Source organism: Cucumis sativus, chromosome 5 (genome assembly GCF_000004075.3).
Source record: "Cucumis sativus cultivar 9930 chromosome 5, Cucumber_9930_V3, whole genome shotgun sequence".
Lineage (NCBI taxonomy): Eukaryota > Viridiplantae > Streptophyta > Magnoliopsida > Cucurbitales > Cucurbitaceae > Cucumis > Cucumis sativus.
In genome coordinates this window covers 29,368,652-29,396,561 of record NC_026659.2, presented here as the reverse complement: position 1 = coordinate 29,396,561, position 27,910 = coordinate 29,368,652, and the positions used below count along the sequence as shown (strand labels likewise).

The 27,910-nt window shown below is 34.7% G+C and overlaps 2 protein-coding genes across 6 annotated transcripts in view; both read left to right on the top strand.

Annotated features, from left to right (window-relative positions):
• Positions 1 to 5,366, top strand: part of LOC101211991 (conserved oligomeric Golgi complex subunit 3) — a 46,267-nt gene extending 40,901 nt beyond the window's left edge. For both annotated transcript variants that reach the window (XM_004142315.3, XM_031886266.1), the window contains 5 exons: positions 551 to 667; positions 970 to 1,062; positions 2,767 to 2,892; positions 3,209 to 3,309; positions 4,937 to 5,366. In XM_004142315.3, coding sequence (XP_004142363.1) covers positions 551 to 667; positions 970 to 1,062; positions 2,767 to 2,892; positions 3,209 to 3,309; positions 4,937 to 5,057 — 558 coding nt within the window. In that variant the 3' untranslated portion in view covers positions 5,058 to 5,366. The remainder of the gene's footprint in view (positions 1 to 550; positions 668 to 969; positions 1,063 to 2,766; positions 2,893 to 3,208; positions 3,310 to 4,936) is intronic.
• Positions 5,367 to 9,549: 4,183 nt separating this feature from the next.
• LOC101219088 (general transcription factor 3C polypeptide 5) lies at positions 9,550 to 27,649 on the top strand. Of its 4 annotated transcripts, none has more exons than XM_011657658.2 (16): positions 9,550 to 10,017; positions 10,644 to 10,790; positions 14,101 to 14,212; positions 14,287 to 14,406; positions 14,513 to 14,605; positions 14,718 to 14,808; positions 16,445 to 16,520; positions 16,805 to 16,847; positions 20,823 to 20,994; positions 21,097 to 21,195; positions 21,550 to 21,618; positions 21,772 to 21,910; positions 25,938 to 26,136; positions 26,800 to 26,915; positions 27,020 to 27,059; positions 27,320 to 27,649. In XM_011657658.2, exons 2-16 carry the CDS (start codon positions 10,656 to 10,658, stop codon positions 27,487 to 27,489), a joined length of 1,674 nt encoding a protein of 557 aa, XP_011655960.1. In that variant the 5' UTR covers positions 9,550 to 10,017; positions 10,644 to 10,655; the 3' UTR covers positions 27,490 to 27,649. The 4 variants fall into 4 exon arrangements, with proteins under 4 accessions (XP_011655960.1, XP_011655961.1, XP_011655959.1 ...); XM_011657659.2 differs by having other exon boundaries at positions 10,625 to 10,790; XM_011657657.2 differs by having other exon boundaries at positions 9,551 to 10,017; positions 10,647 to 10,790.
• The last annotated feature ends 261 nt before the right edge of the window (positions 27,650 to 27,910 follow it).

Sequence of the window (27,910 nt, the reverse complement as noted above, 5' to 3'; positions counted from 1 at the left end):
TCATTTAATATGCTCTCGAGTTATTGTATGATAATTAAGTTTTCCAACTAACCTCCTACATCTTTTAGGATCTTTTAGCAATTTCCCATGTGTGACTTGTAAATTGGAAGACGATGTAGAAATCTCCAAATCAACCAAACCTTTATACCTCACAAACCAAAAACAAACTGAACAAATATCCCAATGCTCAAGATTATAAGAACTTCAAAGCCAATACCAAAAAAAGGACCAGGGAGCAACTGAAAACAATAATCCTTGTGTGTTGGAGAAACCAGTGAACTGTTAAATGAGATAGGCCATGATCACAAAAGGAAACCTAGAAGATAAAGACCGAACCAATGTGGGTGGTAGAGATCTCAAGTAAACGCACAAATCATACCAAAAACATTATTCACAAGACCTCTGCAGTTAGCTATTCTATTGATTGTAGCATGAATATTCTGCTTCGTCATATTGTTGTCCTAATTTTCTTTTGAGGTACAACTTCATAGCGGACTTAAATTGTCATCTGTTGATTGGATACAACATTAATTAACTTTAAGTTTTCCAGGAGCATCTTAGAAGGATTCTTAGAGGTCAGGCCTCTCTGTTTGACTGGACGAAATCAACCTCATTAGCAAGGACGTTATCCCCCCGAGTTTTGGAGAGTCAAATTGATGCAAAGAAGGTAATTTATTTCTTTTCAAATGGGAATTGTTTTGAGCCATCAAATCTCACATTGGAGCTTAACAAAATATACATTTTTCACTAACATTCAATTTACTAGCAACGTTCTTTCTTAATAGCAATCTTGTAGTTGTTACCATGTACATACCATTGAGAAAAAAAGGCAGGGTAGATTTAATTTTCTTGAGCACTGCATTAATAATGTTTATGCTATGGTTATGTTATTATTATTAAATAATAACACAGTCTAGCTACAATTATGTCCCATGCAATGAACTCTTTTCCTATTTATTTACTCCGTAGGATCTGGAGAAAAACTTGAAAGCAACCTGTGAAGAGTTTATTATGTCTGTCACTAAGCTGGTTGTGGATCCCATGCTCTCATTCGTTACCAAGGTTTGTCATTTTTCCCAAATTCTGAAACTCGTGATTCAGTTATAGATTCTAACAGGGGATGCTTCCCAAGCTGTAAGATAGTTGACCACGTCTGATTGATATTGATTTGGGCTACTATAGACAGCTTCTTTTTTCTTTCTGTTTTTCCTTCGTGCGAGAATAATAATCGGGTAAGAAATAGTTGTACTTGTACCAAATGAAAAATGTTTAAATAAAGAGGGGTGATTATCCCTACCTATCCATAGTTTCCTTTTAGATGTGAACAATTCTTTTGTTATTGGAAGACCGAAAGATGTATGGCAATCATCTCGTGCTAGTTAATTTTCCACCTAAGTCCTAAAAGGATTTCGTCTACCTAATTTTTTGAATCTTCCATTTTGTAGTAGGATCATTTGAACCAAACAGTTGGAGGTTAGACACCTGGTAACTAATTTTCAGAAATCTGTTAGGCCACCCACGATACATCTATCACAGGAGGGGGATGATGGTAAAGAAGGGGAATCAAGTTCTTTACTTTCATGATAGGTGAATGAGGTTGGGAATTATCTGAGTGGGAACCATGTACTGAGGGAGAGTTTGTACTGAGTTCGTATGGAGAGATTCTTTAAATAAGGAGAGGGAATGTTTCTTCAGTTTTGGGCTTTTAACTTAGGAAATTCTTTTTTTTAAAACGAAAATGAGGTCATTTCATGAAAAATATGAATTGAGCCCAAGGGAAAGCACTAACACCTTAAGACTTAGGAATTTTGTTTTCCCTAGCGCTGTTACCGTTTTCATTCTATCAATATATTGTTAAGGAGAGATGCCTTACAAAAGGCTACTTAGAAGGGTTGGTAAAGAGGTGAATAAAGGAGCTTGCAAAAGGATGATAAAGAGTGCAATAGGATAAGGCTTTTGAGATGCTCCAACTTCAGACATGCAAAACACGTGAGATCATGAGAAATCTTTCAGATTATCACGAACAAAGCCTAAGTGGCATAAACCCAAAAGAAAATGTTTCTTCGTTGTCTCCTGTTTGAAATTTTTCTTTGGAGCATTTGGTGGAGAAGTCGCTGTTTTTTCCATTTGTTTACCGAAAAGGTCTTCTCCTTTAAGCGAGTTAGATTGTTTTACTGTGTTTGGGTTAAAAATGACTTCGAGAGTCTATTGTATTTTTGGTTCTTAGTTGTATTTTTTCCGTTCCATCATTGCAAGTTTCTTTTTGTAAATTTTTCATTTTACCACTTCTCAAGATGACTCTGTTGACATGGGTTTGATGAGATTGTCTTTTTTCTTCTCATTTTTAACCTTTTTTTCCATCTCCCTCTCTCTCTTGTTTTTGTTTCTAATAGAAGGGGGTGGGGATTAGTTTTTCGTGTTAATTGTTGTTCAAGTAGTAGAGAATTATGTTGTTCAACTCTCAGCTAACTTCCAAGAGGTTTGGCTGGTTGAAAATCCAATTCTGTAGGTCAAAAACTCTCCAATAAATTTATTTCTTTTTTGTTTAAAGAAACATAAGATTTTGCATTTCGGTGATGTAATCTTTTTATGAGAGATCTTCATTTGATATAATGAAGAAGAAAAAGCTCAAAAATTGGTGCAATCAAATTACAAAGGAACAATAAAAGAGGTTCAGTGAGTTTATTTCCTTCTTTATGTTTTACTTACCTATGGGACCTAAAATTATATTTATGACTTCTAATTTTATTAGTTTGTTTTGTTTAGGTGACTGCTGTCAAAGTGGCATTATCGTCAGGCAATCAGAACCAAAAGTTAGAACCGGCCATGGAGAAACCACTAAGAGATCAGGCTTTTGCCACTCCAGATAAGGTGGCTGAATTAGTTCAAAAGGTATGTTGTATAACGTAAAAGAATGTGGAAAAATTAGTAGTATTAAAGGAAGAATCTCTTAAAAGATTTGTATACAATAGGTCTCTTAAATTTTATGTGCAGTCTTTAAGGTGCTGCCAGAGTGCAAATCTCTATGAACAATTACTAATGTGTTTGTAAAGATTGCTAATGGGTTTTTATCTATTTTTTCGTCCCAGTACCACATTGTTGTGACATTTAATTGATAATGCCCTGTAGCTGTGAAGGATTTGAATGATTCGTAGAAATATTTATTGTCATATAGCCTCTCTGATCAATTTTTTTTCTTCTCAAACAGGTTAATACTGCTATCCAGCAACAGTTGCCTATGGTTATGGAAAAAATGAAACTCTATCTGCAAAACCCTACCACAAGGATGATTCTTTTCAATCCTATAAAGTAAGTTGATATAATTTGTGAAATTGAAATTATGATGCCCTGGCCATGGAGTAGATAGGCTTGATTAGAAATATCACATATAGTTTGAATGCCATATAGTTTGCATACTTGTTTGAAATGGAAACCAGGTATAAAACCTGACAACGACGCTTTAGAATATTGGGTCAACGTAATTGGAGATTACTGTACTTTTTCAAAATTTGACTGTCTGGAAAGAGCTAAGTTAGACTGTACTGGTTATTCATTTGGTTTTTTCTTTTTCTTTTTCTTCTCTTTTTGGTTTTTTTGGTACAAGCTATAGCCCCTTTTCCCTTTTGAAACTGAAGCTAGCCTTCTATTAAAATAATGAAATGGGATTGATGCTCAAAATATATGATAGATGACAAAAACAAAAGGTCCAACAATATATAAAAATGTGGACAATGCAAACACTTAGCAAGAAATAACAGGTAACTAATACAAAAAGGAGAATTGAAAGCAATCCAATTTAAACTAGTAGTCTATCAAAGCTTTTGTATTGATTGTATCATATTTGCTTGAATTTTATTTCCTTTCCATTTTTGCAAAATGGGTTTTTACATTTAAGAAATCTAACCCTTCTTCAAGAGAGAAGATGACCAAAAATATGTTATTTTTGCACTCCCAATGGCAGTTATAGGATACTGAAATTACAACCTTTATGTCACGTGGTGGTTGTTTCAGCCAACCAGACGTGCGGCACTTGGGGCAATCTTGCTGTAAAAGACACTCCAAGTAGGCAGTAGAGACAGTGTTAGCCTTGCTAGGGCACTAAGGAACGTGTTGAGAGCTTAGAAAGTAGGCAGGTGAGTTTGAGAGAATGTATGAGAGCTTTATGGAGTCTGTCAACAGTTGGTGTACAAAAGCCCTCTTGGGCTTTTTATAGGGAGTGCCACCGACTTTAGGAGGGCGTCTATCAACCTTTTGGGAGTTTCTTCCTCCTTGGAATCTTTGAGCCTTGTAGGCCTTTCTATCATCTCTTTAGCTTTATAGATCCCTTGAAAATTAATCTTAAGTTTGGATTAGAGATTAGATGGCGGACTGCCTTGAACACCACCTAAGATAAAAATGTGTTTTTTAGCTTGAAGTTTAATACTCTACTAATATGATGATCAATCAAATATTTTGAGCATATTTTCCTGAAGAATTGCAAAGGTTGTAGGAGGGTTCTACGCTTAACGGCACCATCGACCATTTACTATCAAGCTTTTTTTTTTTATGGTTTTTTTTCTTTTTGATATTAGAAACAGTATTTACTACCAAAGTTAAAGAGTAAACTCAACTCTAAATTCGACTCAGACTTGGTAGTTTAGTGCTCCCCCTTTGTTCCATGTCATACAAGCATGTAATTATTTACTAGCTTGTTCCATCCGACGGAGATATTTTTCTTGGATTAGGTAAGAATTATATATAGGAGATTCAATTTCAACATCATATATTTTATATCAACAATATCTTAGCCCTGTTCTTGATTTGTTTTTTTCTACTCAGTAGTTTTAGGACTTCTAAAATCAATAATGTGTTTGATGTGCTTGAATTGGTTCCATCCCTTGATCTCTTTCCCTTACTAAGCAATAAACTAATAAGACGTTTCTCGGGATTGTTGCAGAGTGAACATTGTGGAAGCTCATCTACAAGTTCAAAATCTGATAAAGGCAGAGTACTCTTCTGAAGCAATCAATATGACTCCCATCCATATTTTGCAAACTCAACTTGATAATCTTCTGTAGATTGCTGGCCTAGTTTTATCCTATCTCCAACAGTGGCATCCATTTTCACAAATGTTTTGTTTGCAAGAATGTGTAGTTTTTTGTTTGTAATTCTTTGTCTAGCCTTCTTGCACTTGTTGCCTTCTCTTTTCAAACATTGCTTGGAAAGTCAAAATGCCGTTTCCTCATTATTTACAGAAATAACTTAGTTCCAAATATTTTTTCGGGTATAACTGATTATTTACACTTCAGAGTACAGTTTGCTCATTGTTGAACTCTTTTATATGCTTTAGCCCTACTTAACCTAATGTTTATGGAGTTTTGAGTTTAGTTTCTATTTATTTGACCTTTAAAGTTTGGATATGCATTTTTTTTTCATGAGGATATTTAGTTATTTACGATTGAGTTTAGCTTCTATTTAGGGAAATTTGAATAAATAAAGTAGTTTTCAAAAATAATTATTGAAATATTGTAGATATTAAAATATTTATATAAATATTATAGTTTTTTTTTCTCTCCTATGTCTTGGGTTGAACCCAAAGAAAAGTCTTTTCTCTCGCCTATGTCTTCAGTTCGACCCAAGAGATTGTATTCTCTTTTTTTAAAAAAAAATTAAATCTCTCTTTTTTTTTAATTTAAATTTCTATTAATTTAAATTTTCATCTTCTCTTTCTTAATATCACTAATAATTGTAGTTTTTATTATTAAAGATGATTTTTGAATTGTTTTTTTTAATAATGGCCCGTAATTGATAAAAATTAAATGTAAATTAAAATATTTTTTAATAATTAAATTACATTCATTTAGAAGATTAAAAAATATCAATATATTCCACAACTCAAACGTTGTCGATTTCGAACTGGTTGTTGTCGTTGACTCTAAACTCTATGTTCCGGCTTTTCTTGGTTTTCTGGTTCTTGTTAGTATTATTATCAATCTAATACCTTTACAGGTAATACATATATTTGTTATGTTCCTCATTCCACGTACATATCCATACATGTAAGAAGTTGATGGATCGACAGTTATGTATGAAGACGATGGATCGACCCCTGAATAATAATTTCATGTACCGACCTAAACCACAATATGACCAAAATGTCGAAGTAAGGGGAATATGATTTGATTTAGTTATAACCTTGAATTTCTCTTACTGTCTAATTGAACCTCAAATTCTTTTAAATACTAAGAAAACATAACTTATCGCTCTGAATGTCGAACACATTCAAAGACGTTCGTAATGCGAAAAACTTAACTTGAACAATTCAGTTCAACTTGTTTAAAACTTTATACGTGTAAATTTAATATTTAACTTAGTCATGCTTAAGTTCTTAATCTTACACATTAACCTTTGTTAAATTAGATTTGATATTTTTTTCATCAGATCTTGCTTCTCACTTAACTCAAATCATGAATAACTTCAACCACTTAGCATTTCTCGCAAAGAACCTTATCATGTGGTTATATTTTTACTATAAGAAACCTTCCACGCAAACTAACCAACTTTTACTCGCATAGAACTCTTATTGCGAACTTAAACTCCAAGGCTTTCTCGCAGACTTCTTCTCCGCGAAACACTTGGTTCTTCTTACGAAGACCACCCAAAACGCCTAGTCTAACACTTTGTCAAAACTTTCACTTCTTAACTCACGCGAAAACTTTTTCTCTTTTTATCGCACAACTTCTTTAACGAACTACCCACTTAATTGCAAAAAAGTATACTTAACCATAAAATATTTTATCGCTTAATCCTTTCAACAAATTTATTCAAACGCCAACTTCTTAATATTTTAGCCGACTTATACTTCCTATACTCAAATTAGAAATGGGTCTCACATTTTATGACATGACCAAATATATCATGAGACCTATTGTATACATATGGTTAACTTCGTATTGATGGTAGGGTTGACGAACTTATAGTTTATGCAATCAAGAAGGGTATTTTATGCCTTAAAGTAGGAGGGTTAGCTACCCATCGACTGTTCAGACTTCAAATGAAGGGGTTGACTGTTTATTGATAAATATATTTAAGGTACGATTTTATACCAAAATGTTTACGAAAACTTGTTTTATAAAATTGTTGCTCACTAAGTCTTTTGACTTACCCTTTCAAAATGTTTTTCTACTTTCCAGGTTGATTCGGTGGACTTTGGATTTAATAGTTTTGCGCGTGTAGATTCCAATTGACATTCATCATCGAGTCAGGTCATTGCATGAAATATGTTTACTGTAACTCTCTGTAGAGCATGCTTCAATTATAGGTGATGAGTCATGGGTCATGATCATAACATGTAAGATACTCACTATGGACCTCTTCAGTGGGTGATGCGTATATTCTTGTTGAGTACAAGTTTTCCTACTGCTCGCCCAAGTGCAAGCGAACATTAGGTTTACCTAGATGATCCAAGGTCGAACACAGAAAATTGTTATAGCTGCTAGTTTTAGATTTCACTTATCGTCTAGGCGTTATGGCAATTAAATTGGAAAAATGTAATATTAACTACAACTACTTATTTACAAATTGAGACTCCTGAACAGAGAGTATATTATGGCTTGATGGAGAATGAATCGAACTAACTTGTGTGCGGGTAAAAGGTGAAGGAAATCCTACATGATATTATGTGCCAAGGTGTTGCAATAGCTTTAATGTGCTATAATTGCATAATTAGCACATGATTAAGGCGATCTTCTCTCGAAGTATTTAAACGCCACACTTATTCACCTTTCGCAATACAAATAACTATGTTTGCTTAAGCAAATTATACCTAGAGAACGTGACTTATAATGCTTATAGGGTTTCTTTTTTAAGGACAACAACCTTTCGATGCCTACGGTCCGCACTTGTCACCTTTTAGGATACAAATATTAGAAGTCAACTCGCTAAGGTGAAGGTTGTCACCAAACTCCTCCTTGCACGCATTAGTTCTATCCTTACTACTCACCCATTCGAACAGTTGACAATTTACATTGGCCAAGTAGTGAATATAGCTCAACTAATGCGATAAGGTTTATAAGTTGAACTCCTTATCAAGAACTTATCACAACTCTCCTTACTTAATAAAATAAAGATAAATGAAAAGTTAAAAAATGATGGATTGAAAAGGTGTAAACGTGCAATCTATGTATAAAGAATATAGGTCGTTGGTTACTGTACAATATGAACAATACATACATTACAATGGAATAAAAGTGGGAAGATGGATGAATGGAAACGTTATTACAAGTTAGAAGATCAACTACAAATAATCTTTTCTTTTATCACAGTTGTATATCCTCCAGGTAGCTTGTTCAAGCTCTCTCTCTCTCTGTATTTTTCTCCTTCCTTTGTTTCTGAGTCTCCTTTGGCCTATTCAGGCCTCTCGGCCTATTCGAGCCCTCCCTTTGTAGGTTGACGGAGATGACTTTATATAGGCAGCAATTGGGAGGAAAACTTTTATCTTCTGAACTTGTTAGCAACATCCACCAAAAGATGTATGTCGCATGTCACATCACCTCCAACTACCGCTCTTGTCTTCTAGTGACCCATAACTTTGTTGCTTGCCTGAAGACGTTAATCGCCAGATGAGTTTCCATCACGTAGCCTATACTCAAGATGCTTCCTACTGTTCACTAGTTTCTTTCTTTGTTCATTATCTTGCGTTTAGACATTAAAATCGCGTGAAACAGGCATAACACTTATATAAAGTATATTTTCAAGTACTTATATTAAAACAATACGTTTAGATAAATTGATAAAAACATTTAGATCATAAAAATAATTACAAAACTTATATTAATATAAAGTAGACAATTAAATTATAGACACAAACTATTAAGAACCCATAAGCTATATATAGATCTTAAAATAATTGAAATAAGAACCAAACATAAACAATCACATAAGTCATAAATAAATTAAGATGAATCAAATCACAATCTTATTATGAACTAACAATACTTTTAACCAACAATAATATTTTTAACAAACAATAAATTTGTAAATATAATGTGTAAAATTACAACATGCAATAGGTATGTACTCTCAAACATTTAAACTATGCGTAATATATACATGGAATAATTCAGGCAATATTCACAAATACAAAACAATAAAACATACTAACACTTCATAGCTTATCTTTTGCAAATGATAAATGTAGAGACTCGTATTGATAACGTGTTATAAAACAAAAACAAAGAAACTAAATAAGAAGAATGAAACAACAAAAGAGAAGAAATAGAGAATGTGCGAAGTAGAGAACAATTGAACTCAATTGTGGTGTGACTTACAAATGCACCACATACCTCTATTTATAGGACATGTCATGTTATGTGTTACATTATGAAATTTGATGGGATGAAAGTTATAACATAGAATAAAAGGAGAGTTATATAAATATTAGTAACATCTTCTAAATTATGAATATCTAATAGTTTTGTTATTTTTTAAAATTACAAATTTTTAAATGCTATTCCTCTACTTTACCCAAAATTTATTGTAATTCTACAAGAAAAAATTGTTATCTCTCTCAAAATTTCCCTAAAATAAACTAATCGTAATTCTAATAGAAGAAGGATTTTGACCATCGTACTTAATTCCTTCATCACAGCCACCGACCACCCTCCCTCCGGTTTTCTTCTCCGGCAAAAACCACGCAGTAGACCCACAAGCAAGCGACGCAAAACCACCCCGACGGAGGCTAGCGCTACAGGTTTCTTGAACTGTGGACGACTGTACAGTGACGACGAAACATTTGATTGAACCTGCAATCTCCTACTTCGAACGGTTCAATTGAAGAAGTGTTTTCTCTTCGTTTGAGACTCCGGCGAGAACAATCAGATTGTTCAATACTTCTGCGACAACTGTGGAGTCTTTAATCAACGTTTTGTTTTTTACTTTGGAGTAGGCTCTCAGTTGTTACCCACGCTCTGATTGGCCTGAAATCAGATTACCTTGGTCGTTTCCGAACACCAAGTAACAAGGTTCAGAGCCTTTTTGGTAAGTTTTGGTTAAGGATCGTTGCTTTAATAATTTATACTATTAGTCTGGAAGTTTTGTTATGTACTAAGTATTCAATATTTTGTTTAGTTGTAATCTATTTGAAAGTTTCACGTTGAAACGTATGGTTTTGAAAGCTTGTTTGACTGAAGGATTTTGTCTTTGAAAGCATTGTTCGCAACAAATTGTTTACTGAATGTTTTGTGAGGATTTGAATTTTTGTTTACAAACTTTTTTAAAGAAAATGAACATCAATATTGAAGCTTGATATTTGAATTGGAAGTATTTATGTACGCATTTTTTTATTTTCCAAAATGTTGGCAAATGAAGGATTTGGTGATAATTCTGAAAGAATGAAGTTTGATCATTTATCTTAGATTTCGCTGGTACTACGTTACTTCTGCTGAATTGTGCGAGTTGTTGTAGTTTCTAATGGTGATGTTTCTTCTGCTAAATTGTGGAAGTTGTTGTAGTTTCTAATGGGTATGTTTCTTTTGCTTAATTGTGCGAGTTGTTATAGTTTCTAATTGTTACGTTTCTGCATTATTATTTTTAATAGTTGTATTGGGAAATTTACGAAAAAACCACTGTTTCTGGCTCCTAATAGAGGTGTATTGTCTCCATAGTAGAAACTGAGAATGGGGAAGCTGAAAGACAACACTATCTCAGGGTTCTTACCTACTGCCCAGAATTTTGCAGTTCACTATCCTAGTTATCCTTCGTCCAAGCATCAGGCAATTGAAAGTCTAGGAGGAACACAATCAATTCTCAAGGTATAATTGATAGTTGATATCAAAAAATTGGAAATCATTTTGAAATGTTCAGTCCCTCTTTTCGATTTTGATGTTTCCCTGTTATATAAGACTTAGCTGATTTATGAGTATATATTTTTTGAGCTAGTTATGCATAGGTCTCATCGCTAATAAATCATTACTTCCTTGTGGAACGAAAGAAGGTTAGCAGCACAGTATATCATTTTGGGAGTTGAAGTTGATCAAAATAAAGAACTTTTTTTTTCTTTATGGTCTTGAGTACTGATTGCTTTTCTCTAAATGTTTACAATGTAATATAATTTGATTTGAGAAATTCCATTTTTCACAATTAGAATAAATTCCGTTAAACAATGTGGCAGGCCCTTTATTGTGAAAACATGTTCTAGAAAGAAAGGGAAATTTCCCCCCAAACAGTTGATTAGTGGTGTTGTAGTTAAAGCGAAATATGAAATAACTCTTTACTTCATTCTATACAATAGAGTTCAATCTTCTGTCTTCTTTTGATCCTGCCCGATCAACATGTGAAAAACATTAATTGTTCATATGACCATGATCTTTATATAAGATCGCACGTCCAGGTGTAGCCATAAGGTATCATAGAATTTGTTGTATTGCATCCCAATGTTCCACTATGGGTGAGGTTATAAACTAACTCAAATGCTTACCAAATAAGCTATGTCTATACGTGTTACTGTAAGGTAATTCAGCTTCCCAATTGATCTTCTATGTTTCTTAGGATCTTTAAATGGTTCTCCATCTTTTAAAGGTTGTACACCATATTAAACCACCAATTCATCCAAAAGCTTAAGCTAGTGGTTGAAGGCAAATTTAATTATATATCACCAACACTCCCCCTCACTTGTGGGCTTGAAATATTTGAAAGGCCCAATAAGTGGAAATTGATTTTAATTGGGGAGGAAACGATAATGCAGGGGCTTGAACACAAGACCTCCTTGGACCCTGCTCTGATACCATATTAAACCACCAATTCATCCAAAAGCTTGATCACCTACTCTGATACCATATTAAACCACCAATTCATCCAAAAGCTTAAGCTAGTGGTTGAAGGCAAATTTAATTATATATCACCAACATACCGGACATCATTATAGTATTGTATGGCTTGGCTCCCATTTATCCTGTCTCATATTGCAAATCAAACACACATTTTCGCTGTGACATAAAAATACCCTCATGCTTCTGATTACTTTAATGCTCAAAAAGTGCTTTAGCACTTCCAAATCTTTAGTGTGAAATTGACTTTGGAGGAAGATTTGAGAGACAATAGACCTAAAGTATCACCGTCGATTATAACAATATCATCAACATATACAACAACTAGAATAATTCCACTTAGAAAACTGAGTGATTTGCTTTGCTTTGCTTCATTAAAAAATGCTCAAGTGCTTTACTAGATTTTCCAAATCCTACATGTGGACTCTCCTTCAACCCCTACAAGGATTTGCGAAGGCGACACATTTTATCATTCTCCCCTACGCAACAAACCCAATTGGTTGCTCCATATAGATTTCCTTATGAAGATCACTGTGGATAAAGACATTTTTAATGTTAGGTTGATGTAAAGGCCAATCTTGAGATGCTGCATAGAAATGAATAACCTGACAAAAGTGAAGCAACAAGAGAAAATGTACCAAAATAATCAACCCCAAATGTCTAAGCATAACCTTTAGCCACGAAGTGTATTTTTAAACAAGCTATTGATCCATTGGGATTAGCCTTAATTGCAAACGCTCATTTGCACTCAATAGTCTTCTTTCTTGTAGGAAGCGATACTAAATCCCAAGTACCATTATCATCTAAGGCATTCACTTCTTCAATTATTGGTAGCAATAAACACAAAACCAAAGCGTACCTGGAAACTTGAGTACCGAGAGAAAAACCATGATTTTGTTGGTTTATTATTTTCTAACGAATAATAGGTACAGTGAGGAAGAATAAGTAGAATACACAATTGAATAAGAAAGGAAAAGGTTTAGAAAATAGGGGAAATCTTCCCCTAATCTTTCCATAAATACTATAAGGACCAAAATCACTAATTCTAACACTCCCCCTCAAGTTGGGACGTAAATATCAATGAGCTCCAACTTGCTAACACAAAAGTTGAAGTTTGGTATGAGAAGCCCCTTGGTGAGAACATTGGCAACCTGTTGGCTCGAAGGAATGTACGGAATGCATATGCTTCCACTGTCAAGTCTTTCTTTGATGAAATGTCAATCAATCTCAACATGTTTAATTCTATCATGTTGAACTAGGTTGTTAGCAATACTAATAGTGACTTTATTATCACAAAAAAAGCTTCGGTGGTGTCCACACTCCTAATGAAGATCAGATAGGACTTTCTGGAGCCAAGTTTTCTCACATATTCCCAAACTCATAGCTCGGTATTTGGCCTCAACGATGCTTCTGGCCATAACGCTTTGATGTCTATGTTGTTGAGATCCCTCCTAACGGAGCATTCTGGATTAGTTCACATTGAAAGTCTATTAAAGGAGTCGTACTAGGAATTATGTCAAGGTTCGCTCCTCCGTTCTTGCAGAAGCTCCAAAATTTGATCCACAAATCAATCTAAATGCGAATTGATTAATGACAAGGATTTTTTTATTTTCAATATCTTCCACAAAATACTTACCATCTTCAAACCAAATGCAGAAGTAAGAGCCATTAGCTTTGCAACTCTGAACTTCCGTAATAAACTTAAATTCATAAAGGACAAAAGTAATCTTGGTTTTGACGGCCGGATACGTAAAGGGTGCTAAATTTTGATGGTCAGAAAGGGAAGAAGATCGGGGAAGGAAGGCAAAGAGATGAAGAAGGTTGATTGGAGAGGAGGAAAGAGGGGAAATGGGAGGAGAGAGCAGAGAGGAGAGAGCAAATCTATCCTTCTGGTCTAGCTTTCTTCATATTCTTTTTTCCATGTCTCAGTTCTTGTGTTTTGTTTTATATTGTTAATGTTACCTCTTGCTCCTTTCTGAGTTTGTATCTTTAGCATTATTCTCTTTTCATTTTCTTAATGATAAGTGTCGTGTCTTGTTAAAAATAACTATATTATTCCTTTGGTGTCAGATGAATTTTGCCCTTTTTTAATGGGGTTGCTTGTATTATTTCTTAGAACATGAATTTTATTTATTATTTTAAACACCATTTGGTGAACATGAATGGTTCACGGACCAAATCTCTTATGTATCATCTTTTATATTTGCGTTATTTACTTAATTTATTGTTAAAATATTTTTCATTATTTCTTCATATCTTGATAATTCGGCTTTCTCCTTTAACTTTGATGTTCTAGGTTCGTGGTCTCCAATCAAATAAATTAGAGCTTCGCTTTAGACCTGCAGATCCATATTCACATCCAACATATGGGGAGCTTCGTCCATGCAGTGGTTTTCTTTTGAAAATATGTGCGTATTTGTTAATTCGTTGTCAATATTTGAAGCATATGAAATTACTAACTCAAGGATTGATATGATGAAAGGCCATTCAAAAAGTGATACTAACGAGGGAATCATGAAAGTTGAAGAAGTACCCGGAGAAGATGAAGTAAACCTTGATTTTGAGATGGTTGCTCGTGTGCCTGAAGCATATCATTTTGAGGGTTTGATGGATACTTATTTTTTTGGACTCAGTTTTCTGATTTATGCTATTCATATTTGGATGCCTATAGGTTCTCTTTTCTAAAATTTATTTCAACATATTTTAAGGCATGGTTGACTACCAACACGTCGTTGCTGTTCATGCTGATGCTACCCAAAGAAAGAAGGGGAATTGGGCAGAAATGCACGAGCCACGTTTAGGTGTTATTCTTTTTGTCTAACTTATACATTGCTATACATATGCGACTTACATATGGTTACTAAAATTGTCTTAAATTTATTAAATGAGACATTCCACATGTGGTTTATGCAGGGAAGAGTAATGCCATTGATGTGGACAAGGAGGATACTATGATTTTAGTTCCTCCACTATTTTCAATTAAGGATGTGCCAGAAAATTTAGTGTAAGGATTTTGTGCATTAATCATTTGGTTATATCATAATTGTTTGCTAGGAACACTTTCAACATCTCATATTTCTGTTATTATAGATTTTCTTAACTAAATTGAAAAAGCACCCAAACATAGGACTAGGACTATTTATTAGTGCTCTTAGTTTATTTTTGGACTATTAGAAAGTCACCATTTACACATTGTTTTTTATAACAAAAGAGGGAAACCTTTTTTGAAACGAAATGGGTCTCTTTATTAATAGATAAAAAGAGACGGTAGCTCTTAGTACAAGAGGGATATACAAGAACTAAACAAGAAATAGGGATCAATAGTCGCACTTGGACATCACAACTAGGTTGACATCCCTTACCAACCTCATCATATTCAGAAGAAAAAAAGCAAAAATGGGAAAATAAACTCAAAACTAAGCCATGATAATGAGTCTTTACTAGGTCACGACTAGTAAGGAGTTTAGGACAAAAAGAAGTAACCATAATAGAGAAGAAATCAAACGAAAGAAATAAAAGCAACAGAATTAAGGTGAAAAGATAAAAGCTCTCCAATTTAAGTTGAGATCTTGGATTGACTAGCTTCCAAAGCGTTTTTATTTTCTTTTATTTTGTGTATTTGTATCTTGAGAATTAGTCTTTTTTTCAATATTTCAATGAAAAGCTTTGTTTCCTTTTCATAATAGAAAGTGTGTAACTTTTCAAATTCGCAACAAGATGCTTGTTTGTGACAAGTTGTTTCTATTTCAAAAAGAAATGGTTAGTAGTGTCATGATATATTTGATATTTTTGAGCTAATTTATAACCATGGTTTTATTAGCTAATTCCAAAGCAATTGAAATGTCCCTCTTTTTAGCTACTAGGACTAGTGGACTAATTATCATGGTGGTAGGTCAACCTGCATGGACTTGTGCTAGTGCCATCAAGTACGGTGGCCTTCCAACATCAATTGACTCAACCTGAGTTTACTGAAGCTATGTTAGTTGAATTGGGCTGGACGGTCTAGAGGAGGAAAGGCTGAAGGCTCTAAACACCTTCTTTTACTAGCCACTAATTGAAGACTAACTTAGTTATCATTACCAACACTTACTTGATGCTTACAAACCACTTCTTTGTAAATGTTTCAGCATTTGACTTATTTTCAAATTTAAAAATCAGTTCAACATTATCATATTTGAACTTCGTCAAGATTAGTTAAAATGTGATAGACTACTGCTTTCAAGGCTATTCTTTCCGATATTTGGTACAAAATAAATCTGAGTATTTTGTTGCTTTTTTTTTTTCTGAAAAGGAAACAACCTCATTTATAAAAAAATAATCAATTTGACAAAAGCTCATAGTACGAAAGGATTATACAATGAGCAAACAAAACAAGGATTAGAAGGTGCACCTAGGCATCTCAACTAGGTTGAAACCCCCTTAGCACCCTCATCATATCCAAACATAATAAAGGACCAAACAACAATTAACTTCCCTCGAATGGATTAGGAGGCTCCCCCTTATTTTGTTGCTTCATTCTACAGTTTCCTATCTTTATTGTTCATCTTTTCTTTTTCCCTAAATTTACTTGTCATCTTTTGTAACAATAGATAGATTACTGTATGAACTGAAAACTTTTTACCATTTGCTCTATTTTTCAGGTTAAAAACACCTGCTATATATATTCCAAGAAAGAAATCAGAAACTGTACAAAATCCTTGCGAAGTAATTTGCGAGGTAATAGCTTGCTTGCAGCTAGTTTAACAGATCTTAATTTACGATCGACAGTATGTTCATTTTTACATGCTATTAATTTTCTCATGCATGTGTCTTCAAAGTATTTGTATTTTGTATCAAATGCAACTAAATAATGATTTGTATATTGGTCATTTTCGAGTGTTGTCGCCATTATGAAGGTTATTCTAACACTTAGCCATATGTAGTTGTGAATGCCATTTATGTTTTGCATTATATTTTTCTAATGATATTCTAACTAATATGCTTGTCTTCATGTTTTGTAGGTGGATATAGAACCTGTTCTTGCAATTGATTTTAATATTAAAGATATCCTTGGTTGCTTATGCTGCTTTATTTTATTGCTATTTTTTCTTTTCCTGTGAAGACTTAGCATGTTTTGGCTGCAGGAGTATTTTCTTGCTACCCTTAGGCCTTAACTACTTCTCATGCATGTGTACTTGTGAAATTCACTGAATGGTATACATAATAAATATCAAGAGTCGAATTAAAAGAAATTATTTTAAAGTTTGATGGTTGGATCATTGATGATTGTCGAGACAAAAGTCCCCTAGTGCAAGTATACATTAGCAACAAGTACTAAATTTTAATATTTCAAATATCAATTCACAAGGGAATTGCAAAATTTCAATTCACAAATAAAAACTTAAGGTAACCAATATAAAATAGTCGGATTAGTTGTTCTTTGGATAGAAAATTAAGTAGTAAGGGGAGTGAGATGATGGCAAAAAGAAAAGAAATAGAATAGTGAGAGGTTTTTCTCTCTAGTTCTTCTTTTCTCCAAAATGTACGCTCCGTATGGGGAAGGTTTTGGTGGATAGGAAGGCTTTTTTCATTTCGACACTTGCTAACCAAAGTGATTAGTTTAGATTAATAATAAGAATTAAGCCAATAAAAGCAAATAGTGAGATGATGGCAAGTGGAACATTAACATATTGTGAATATCAGGATGGTGCTTTGTTCATATTAGAAAAAAGAAAGAAAGAAATGCAGAAGTATAAAAGAGACAAGATTCACACATTCGAATAAACTGAAAAATTATGAACAATTATATAAACAAAGAACCCCAAATTTGAATTGTTCTCTCTAATAATATACTAATCTCTCAAGAAAGGTAAGTCCTCTCTCCTCTCTCCCCCTCCCCCTCCCCCACTCCCTGGCTTCTTCCCGGCTTTGGCATCCCCCAACTTTGACAATATAAATAGTGTCAGAAATGGAGATGAGAAGCTGCAAAAACCAAGATTCATTTTACTGCATATGGTTTAAAAAGTTGCAAAATTTTCTGATTGATGCAATTAGCTTAAAAGTTTTAGCTTTTTGGATGTTTTGTCTTCATCATCATGATTTTGAAGGGAGGGCAAAGATCTCTGTAAAAATTTATTTGGGTTGGATAGTTTTGAAGCAACTAATTGCCTCTTCTTGGTTTTCCCTTCTCGTTTCAAATTGAAGCATGTGGCATTCAAAATTTCAGTCTGAAGTGGGCTTTTTTCATCAAAGTTTTTATATTTTCTTTCTATTAAGATCTTTACTAGTGTCTCAACTCTTTGTTGCTTTGGTTCTTTTGTTGTTTCTACTTTGTGATCTTTTGGTTGTCGTTTTCCCATATGTTTTATCTGGGTTCATCTTTGTTTAGTTTTTTTTGGATGACTGTCTTTTTCTTATTTTGCTCTAGTATATGTTAGATACCTAGATTAGTATAGGGTAGGGGTAAAAGGGTAATTAGATTTGTTGGTAGTTAGTTGGTTATAAATAGGAAGTTGAGGAGGGAAGAAGGGTATGAAGAATTTGGTGAAGAATTAGGGCTGCAACATTCCTTGAAAGAGAGGAAGGGCATAGGGTTAGGGTTCTTTTACTTTTCTTTTACTGCTTTCATATTGTAATTTGTGCGAAGATATCAATAAAATAGAAACACTGTATCAGTGTTCTATCAATATATTACTCTTGTACTTTGAGCATTAGTCTCATTTATTAATAATAAATAGGCTTGTCTCCGTTTTAAATAAAAAAGAAAGAGGATATTTCCATATTGAGGATGTGGATTTTAGAAAAATTCTTAAAGTGTCTAAGCTCCAACTTGAACGGTTTGTGGAAGCTATTACGAACCTATTGAAAGAACCAGAATGGAAGTTCTTTTTGGAAAACATAAATGAAGGATGTGAATCAACAAGGCTAACTAAATTTCGAACTCCTTCAGGGTGGTTCATGAGGTGTGTAGCATGAATGGGATATAGTGACTTCTCCTTTATTCACATCTTTTCAGGTGATTCTAAGAAGGGATGGTCTTCATTTTTAATATGATCAAGGACATTTTGTTGATTCATAAATATGAATAGTGGCATGCCTCCCTTCAACATGACTTGCTTAAGACATAATCATTCCTCCAGTAAACTCCATGGGTTTAAGCTATGCAGATAAAGTAAAGGGTGCCCAAGGCATGCTGTAAAGAATTGCAGAAAACTTACCTGCAAAGTTAGTCCCTTTCATTATTGCTTGTGGAATTGATCTTATGTAAGGAAATCTGAATAAGCGAGAACATGAAAGTCATATCCTAGAGACATCTTAAATAAATCAAAACAATTAGCCTTGAAAGGAGTACTGAAGTTTACCAATCCAGATGTTCTAATTTTGGAGACAAAACAAGAGACTATTGACAACTCCTTAATTAAGGTTCTATGGAGTTTGAAGGAAATTGACTGGGATTATATTGAATCAATCGGTAGATCTGGAGGAATTTTGACTATGTGGGATGAAAGTAAAATATTTGTGTCTGAAGTCATTAAAGGAAGATACTCTCTCTCATTTAAATGCTCTACTGTTTGCAAGAAGCCTTACTGGATTTCAAACGTGTATGGCCCTACTCAACATCAAGAAAGGAAGCTTGTATGGCCGGAACATAATTCCCTTGTAACTCTTTGCTTAGGTACATGTTGAGTGGGAGGAGACTTTAATGTTACAAGAATAATTCAGGAGAGATTTCCCATTGGGAGACAAACCAGGGGCATGAGAAAATTCAACAAGTTTATTGAAGACTCAAACTTGTTTGAAATTCCACTCTCAAATGGGAAATTCACTTGGTCTGGAGAAGGCAACACAATTTCCAAATCCTTGCTAGACAGATTCTTAATTAACTCTGAATGGGATGATTTGTTTGCAGACACCAGCGCTACACGGAAAGCTTGATTATGCTTGGATATCTTCCCCATACTTTTAGAGGCAGGGGCTTTTAGTTGGGGGCCATCCCCTTTTCGATTCTGTAATAGTTGGTTATTAGACAAATGGTGTTACAGACTCATTGAGAACTTCTTGGATTCCAGAACTCACCAGGTTTTGCTATATCTTCTAAACTTTGATCCTTCAAATTTCAGCTGAAATATGGAACATTGACAGTGAAAAAGCCAGGAAATATAATGAAAGAAAGCTTGCTGAAAGCTGTGGCAAATGAAGAAGACAAGGATGAGGAGCTGGATTGGGCAACAGAGAGTAGTACCCTAAAAACTACTCTAAAATGGTTGCTGGAAGCTGACCTTCTGGAACTATATAGGAGGGAGGAAAGAAACCTTATTCAGTAAAGTAAACTAATCTGGAGGAAATTAGGAGATGAGAACACCAAGTTTTTCCATTGGTTTCTAGCCGCCAAAAAAAGAAAATCTGATTTCCGAATTAGTAAACGACCAAGGGGTTCCAACTTCCTCATATGTGGATATTGAAGGTTTAATTCTTGACTTCCACAAGTTATTATACACAAAAGCTCCACAAGCTGGCTACTTTCCTTCACGCATAAACTGGGCTGTAGTTTCCATTTATCAATAGCCGGTCTGCAAAACTGTTCAGAATTACATCACTTTCGAAAGGATCAATTGCGAAACATTGGGTTCTATAGTTGAACTCTTGGTCTATTAATTTTCATCGATTACTAAAGGAAGATGAGATTGCAAAATTTCAAGAGTTGATTGATAATGTGCTGTACACGGCTATATGGAAGACTAAAGCCCAAGAAGGGTGAATATTCTGGTTTGGATGATGCTGGTTGGTCAATTGAATGTGTACAGTTTTGCGGAGAAAATTGCCAAATACCAAAGCCTTATTGGCCGTTTTGTGGCTTGAAAGAAACCCCCTTTTCACAACAAATCTTGATTGGGTCAATTGTTTTGGAAATGCTCATCGAAATGCCTCCTCTTGGTGTGTCTTTATGTCATCTTTAGTCATTAAGTTTTCTAAGAATTGAATTTATTTTAGTAAACCTGGAACACAATCTTTTTCTTTTATTGGACTTAACATTCTTACATATTCCAAAAACTGTGATATGGGAGAAGTACGTACCCCAAGGCTCAGATGAATGGGATTATCAGGTTGCTGTGTCTAAGTTGTTTGAGGAACGTCCAATATGGCCAAAGGATTCTCTAGTTCAACGAATGCTTGATATGGGCCTAGCTTTTAGCCATGGAGTGCTTAGAAGGTTGACCTCCAAACTACTCACAGTCCATGATATTTTCTTTTCATCGTCCATAGAGAGAACTTATTTTTGTGTGATTTTCTTGATCTTTTTTTTATTGTGCAGGCTTCTTTCTAGGATTGCATATTACTTTTCTAGTGGACCTTTCCAAAGATTTTGGATAAAAAAAGGTTACGATCCTCGAAAAGATCGCAATTCTAAAATGTGAGCACTCTGTTTAAATGATTGCACTTTTCTATATTTTAATTGCTCCTTCATTTCTTAGGATCGTTCTATGTAAATAGATTCCGTGACTAAGAAACAAACCTAGCTTGCAGATGAGTTTTTTCTGCTTTATGATCTTTTCTAGGGATGCAGTTAAGTTAACACACATTGTCTTGATAAGACATTAACTTGCATCATCTTAATGTTCGCTGCACGTTTATGTTTATTCATATATTTTCTTGATAAGAATTTTCTCAACTGACCTATGTAGAAAGAGTTTGCTCCACGTTTATGTTTATTCACAAATATAAGCACTTATAAGAAATTAATGAATTGACATTTTCATTGTAACAGATACCAACGAATTGATTTTCGAGTTCCCGTGTCATTACGAAGTTATTGCAATTCCAATGCTTCTAACGAGTAAGTTTGTTTAGTAGTAAGTTCTGTGCAATTTAAGACATTAAGAACCAAAATTTCATTGTAATCCATTTGGACATAAGCTGATTGATATTGAAGTGCTCTTTCTTTTGTTACCTCATCATTTATAAAGTTTTAATTTTTCCTTCCACATAGGTTGTGTTACGGACATGCAGGGATAAGTGCATTTCAAGTTTTTCCTCGCAAGTTCCAAACATCATTGCAACTTTTTGAACTTCAAGATGAGTATATTCAAGAAGAGATAAGAAAACCCTCCGAGGAAGCATTGTGTTCGGTGAGTTTATAGCCATATAACTATACTTTCAAAGAACTTTTCCCCTGCTTTGGTATTCATTTCAAGGAAACTAAGGAAAAAAAGAGCTGGAAGATTCCTTTAATTGAGGATTGAATATCAGTCAATACATCTATCTATCCATCAATGTGTCTATAAATTGGACGATTCGGCATCGATATCAAGGATTAATTAGTATCTTTAATATTCTTTAAACAAAGAATGGGATGACCTTTTCGAAAATTCTCGTGTTTCCCGCAAAGCACGCATCTTCTTGGATCATTTCCCATTGTTCTTGGAGGCTCGTGCAATTATATGGGGTCTCTCTCCTTTTCGGTCCTGTAACAGTTGGTTGATGAACAAAGATTGGAATCAGGTCATTGCAGATACTTTATGCAGTTTCAACTATCAAGGTTGTGCTGGTTTTATCTTGCATGAACGGATGAGAAAGGTAAAAGTGGCAGTTAAAGCATGGCACATGTCAATGCAGGCCAAGTTAAAAGAGAGAGAAAACAGCTTTCTGACTGTGCTGGAAATTTGTGATGCAACTGCAGAGTTCGTTGGGTTAAATGCGGAAGAGTTGGTTTTTAGATCAGCCTTGCAATTGGAGATACTCAGTATTTATCAAATTGAAGAGCGCAATTTCATCCAGAAAAGAAAATTAAATTGGTTGGCTGTGGGTGATGAGAACACATAATTCTTTCACCGTTCTCTAAATGCAAAGAAAAGAAAGAATCCCATAACAAAATTGAAGGATGAAGGGTCTGTGACAGTCGTTTCGAGACAGAAAGGCTTGTGCTGGGTTGTTTTGCGGACCTCTATAAAAAAATTGCAGGTGACAGATTCATCCCTGTTATCAATGACTGGCCTTGTGTTACCCCTAATCAGAATGCTATGTTCTTGTTTCTCAATTTTCAGTGGAATACATTTTTAAGGCAATAAAGGCACTTGGCAGAAACAGAGCTTCGGGCCCAGATGGTTTCACAGCGGAATTCCTAATTAAACACTGGTCTAGCTTCAAGGACAATTTCAAATCTGTGATGGAGGATTTCCACAGAAATGTAAGGTTAAACACTTGTGTTCAAGAGAATTTTATTTACTTAATGCAGAAAAAAGAGAATGCGGCTCTTGTTAAGGATTTCTACCCTATCAGTCTTGCTACTTTAACATACAAGGTAGTAGCAAAGGTTTTAGTGGAACGCTTGAAACAAGTAATGGATGCAATCATAAGCCCTTTCCAAAGTGCATTTATTGAAGGAAGACAGATTCTCGATCCACTTCAGTCATACCAAGAGAGTACAACCATTGCATCCCTATTACTACATCTACTCCTCCCAACTCTAATAGTACAAAATTTGCCACCACCTTCCATCCACTTAGTTTGATTTCTACATTTTCACATACTCCCTTGCCTTTAACAGCAGCACCTGAGCCTAAAATTACCCATTATGGGATGTCGACTTCGTAGCCAATTTTAGTTCCTTCACAACCTTCTCGAAGATGAGTTATGGGTCGCCCATAGTCAATCAGAATGACAACTTCTCTATCACCAATCTTCCCTCTCACCTTCATTGTCTTTGGGTTCGTTAGCCCAACCACTGAATTAATTGAGAGTTCAACGATGGCATGATCTTCCTCTTGCTACTTCTATGCAATTCAACTCTTTGTTATCATATTCCACTTCTTCCATAATTTCAAACTCTTCATCATCAGCCTTTGACGACGTACATCCTCAACTCTCTTTGTTCTCTGTTCTTACATCGATGATCATGAAAATACTTCTCATTGCAACGAAAACAGAGTCCTTTCTCTTTTCTCGCCTGAAATTTTGCATCTAACAATCGTTTTGTAGGTCCTTCTTTCTTAACTTCTCCGGACCTTTGAAGAATCTCGCAACTTGCTCTGATGAGAAAGAGCCCTGGATTCCGACAACTTTGTCTATGAGAAGATTGGCATCCTGGAAGGTTTCAACCTGCGCACTAAAATTTTCAGTGCCATCTGTCAACTCGAATTTAGCCGGAATAAAACCACAATAATTTCCTAACTTTTATGGCCACTCCCAGACATTCAATGAGACTTGACTTCTTAGCGTAATCAATAAATCCACCAAACATGTCACCAACTGCCTTGAGCACCTCATTCCATAAATGCATAGGAAAATTCCTCAATTTGATCCAGCCTCTGTATGATGGTAAAACCAACATTCTCCCATGTTTTTTCAGATTCCACTTTTCCAATTTCCGCGTTAAGGAGCCATAAGTAGCCCACCCTTTATTCAACGTTAGGAGTCTTGCCAAGCCAATGTCTGATCAGGGCATTTGAGCAAAGCTTTGTCAGGATGAAACAGATTAATGACAAAGGGGCATTGCATTTGCATTTGGATAGCTTCCAAAATTCTACTCCAGTTGTCATGGAAGTCACGTTTGGTGACAATCAAAGTGTCCTCCCAATAAATCTTTCTAACTTTTTTTGGTGCTGATTTCTAATCTCCTCGAGGTGACAATGTATTGAGCTTGGAAACTTTTTTGGCTGAGAGAGCTGGAGAGGAAGAAGGGACTGAGGAGTTACCGAACTGGATCTTTAGACAAGCTTTTGGTCCTTTCTCTTCTCAGAATGAGGAGCCCTCGTGTCTTCTTCACCATTCATAAAGTCAAGCAGCAGATGTCTAAAGCGGTTCCACCCATTCAAGTCAATACCCAAAGGAACGACGAGGTTTCCTTTTTTCCCCGATTTCAGCACTATTGATATCTCAACCAAACTCCCTCTCTTGTTTGTTGGTTTTTGAATCCATATGAACCCACCGTTGTAGAACGTCTCTCAGAAGAACTTTTGGAGCTTCAGGGCTTGCAGGACCTCATCGAGAGAGTATCAACCATACAACAGTAATTTCCTCTCCTAAGAGCGTGTAGGACTTATTCGGATGATTTTCAGATATGCAGATCACCCTCCCTTTGGGTTTCTATCGAACTCACTAGTAATAATTTATTCTTGATTTTCGTTGAGAGCCATGGTGTTGTCATCGTTAATCAGGGGAGGAAATATCTTGAGGCGTAGGGCAATGGAGACGGTGGGGAGCAGTAGATGGGGGAGGACAATAATTGGAATCCCATCTCTTTCTCTCTCTAAAACCCTCTTGGCTCTCGGCTTTTGGATTAAAAAAATCTTTTAAAAAACAATAGAAAATTATGCAAAGAGCATAGATAGAGAGCATCACGATGAAACTTTAACTCAAGTAGAGTCAAAACAAATAGGCGTCGGAAGAAACTTATCCTGGAAGATTCTCTAATTTCTTTCAAATCTCTGGGAGGATAGCTCTAATCGCATGTGACCATAGTAATTTAGATTTTGATTGACCATAGTAGTTTATATTTATATTTGAAAGAGGGGCCAACCAGAATCTGATGTCTTACTTGAATATATTGCAAAACATCCACTGGAAATGAAAAATTGAAAACAATGGCCGCCAACATAATTAAGAATAGTGGTGTCCATCAATCCGGTGGTGTCGGTTTTTTGTTCAAATGGATGCCGATCTTCGACTGATCGGTTTCTATTGGTTTCTGAAGGGATAGGGTAGGCTAACTGACCGACTATGTCAGCGGGTAGTCACTTTGTAAATTTGGAAAATAAAAGTGCATCATCAGTAGATTGAAAAATGGAGATGTGAACTCTGTCTTTTCCCATCACAAAACCTTCAAAAGCTCCAATTTCATAAATAAGAGAAATAAGAGCACTCAATACCTCAATGACTAGAAGGAAAAGAAAAGGAGAGAGAGTTCCCCTTGCCAAATTCCTTTAGTGCATTCTACCATGAGGCCTCCTATTAATAAAATCTGAAAATTTGGGTCTCGAATACAACCATGAAACCAGTGATTTAGTAGCAATGTCACGATCTTATGATGTAATTTAGTACCTGGATTGGATTTACTCATTTACAATTCTATGAATTTCCTGAGCAACTAAATGTGATAGGATTATAGATATCCTATTGTTGATTTGGGATCTGATTTCATATTTTTGGCACATACAGTATGAATCTGGATGGTTTTCTCTGCGTATCCTAAATTGCATCCGACAACGAATCATGATGAGGTTTTTATCAGTGTTCCCAACAGCAGGTGCAGAAGCTTTACTCACAGCAGCCTCTGAAAGCTTTGAAAAATTGAAGAGGGGGGATAGAAAAGACTGCTCAAAGGTTGACCAGGAAGAGGAACATGAAGCGAATGCAGGTTCAAATTAAAATTCAACAATTTCTATTTCTTTGAGTGTTTCCCTATGTTTGCCTTTATTTTTTACTTCCGTTGGGGATAGGAATATAGCATGATTGGAACTGGAAGTAAAGTTTCTGTGAAATTTGGCATAATATAGAAACACAGAGAGATCGCATAAATCAAACTTATTATTAAGGTATAAAAGAAAATCCTCCAAATCTCAAGGCTGGGAACATTGAGGTTTCTTGTAATGATGATCGGTTACTAATTTTCCATCCTAAAAAATTTCATTATCAGGCCTTTGCTGTTATTAGAATACTAGTGAACTAGTTTTCACTTGTTGATTCTGTTAAAAAAAATTTCAAGATTCAGTTCTGAGAGTAACCTAAAGATTTTTAAGAATAAGTAGTGAAGTTGGTTGGCGTGCTTTGATATTTCCTAGACTATAGACTTCTTTTTAAATTGCTCGTTGATTATGTTTTCATGATATTATTAATTGATTACTTCAATGTAAAGTTTAGTTTCTGGTTATTCTCCTATTTCCCACCTTTCAACTTTTTGGGTTTATTCGTCAGTGAATCATCTTCAAGATTCATCAAGGGTTCATTATATATTGAACAAGATGTAGCTTAGTAATAGCCTAATAGGTGAAGGGTGTTTATTAATGCTGGTTAAATTTAGCAGTTGCGAACCATGATGACAAACTGGATGCTAGTTACGCCGAAGAAGATGAAGAAGACGGCATAGGTGTTGAGAGTGGCAATGAGGCATTAGATGCATATGACGATTTCAATATGGTAATTTTATAGTTCATTCTACATGTATTAAAAACTTGTTTGAATTAGTTGTTCCAAACATGTCCTAAATTGTGATGTCACTGCAATATTTCCTTATTTTGTAGGTTGGTGACGATGATGAGTTTTCTCTGCACTCACATTCATGTAATTTCCAACCTCTCTTTACAATTCTTACCTTTTTATAATCTTGTATAATAGTCTACTTTGATCAACTTATAGAGGTTTAAGGGTTTAACTTATAATCACGTGAGGGTTTATGAAATAAACTATATGGTTTGAGGTTTAAATTGATACAACCTCTAAAGTTAAGAGATACATATTGAAAATTTTCTTAAATTATATAATATATATTTTTGTTCGGTTGGATTTTTGAGTTGAGGTGTAGTAACGTGATGGAATTTCAGATTTAGGCATGGAGGATGTTTCAAGAACACATTTACAAGAATTGTTTGGTAGCTTTCCGTCGTTGGATGAAGATGGGGAGAAGATGATGGACGATGGAGATGGCAGTGACGAAGAGTATCAAATTTATGAGCAAGATACTGATATGGACTCTGACGAGGATGATGAATAAATAATACCTTATCGTTTTTTCTTTCATAATCTTGTCAGTTAATTTATTTGTACTTAACTGATTTTGTTATTTTGTAATTATAATATAAATCTTTTAGTTTATGTTGGGAGTGTACATATAGTCGTGGGAATGGCAGTAGAACTTCTTGACATGTACTTAAGTCTTTAGAAAATATGTTTTATAAAAAATGTATCTAAATATATATATATATATATATATATATATATATATATATATATATTATTATTATTTTTTTTTTTTTTTTTTTTTTTGTATGATGGGAGATTGGGTTCAAATAATAAATATCTTACATTCAAAATGTTAAAAAACAAAGACAGGCTAAAATTTTATGTCATTGTTTTAGGTTATTTCAGTACGGATTTAAATTGAAATAGTTATGTGTTGCATATGGCTGACGATT

Excerpts from the sequence above, each read along its gene's own strand:
- LOC101219088 (XM_011657658.2), top strand. The coding sequence starts at position 10,656 with ATGGGGAAGCTGAAAGACAACACTATCTCAGGGTTCTTACCTACTGCC. Across the intron at positions 14,407-14,512 it reads TGAAGCATATCATTTTGAGG|GCATGGTTGACTACCAACAC; the intron begins GTTTGATGGATA and ends ACATATTTTAAG. Across the intron at positions 26,916-27,019 it reads CATATGACGATTTCAATATG|GTTGGTGACGATGATGAGTT; the intron begins GTAATTTTATAG and ends CTTATTTTGTAG.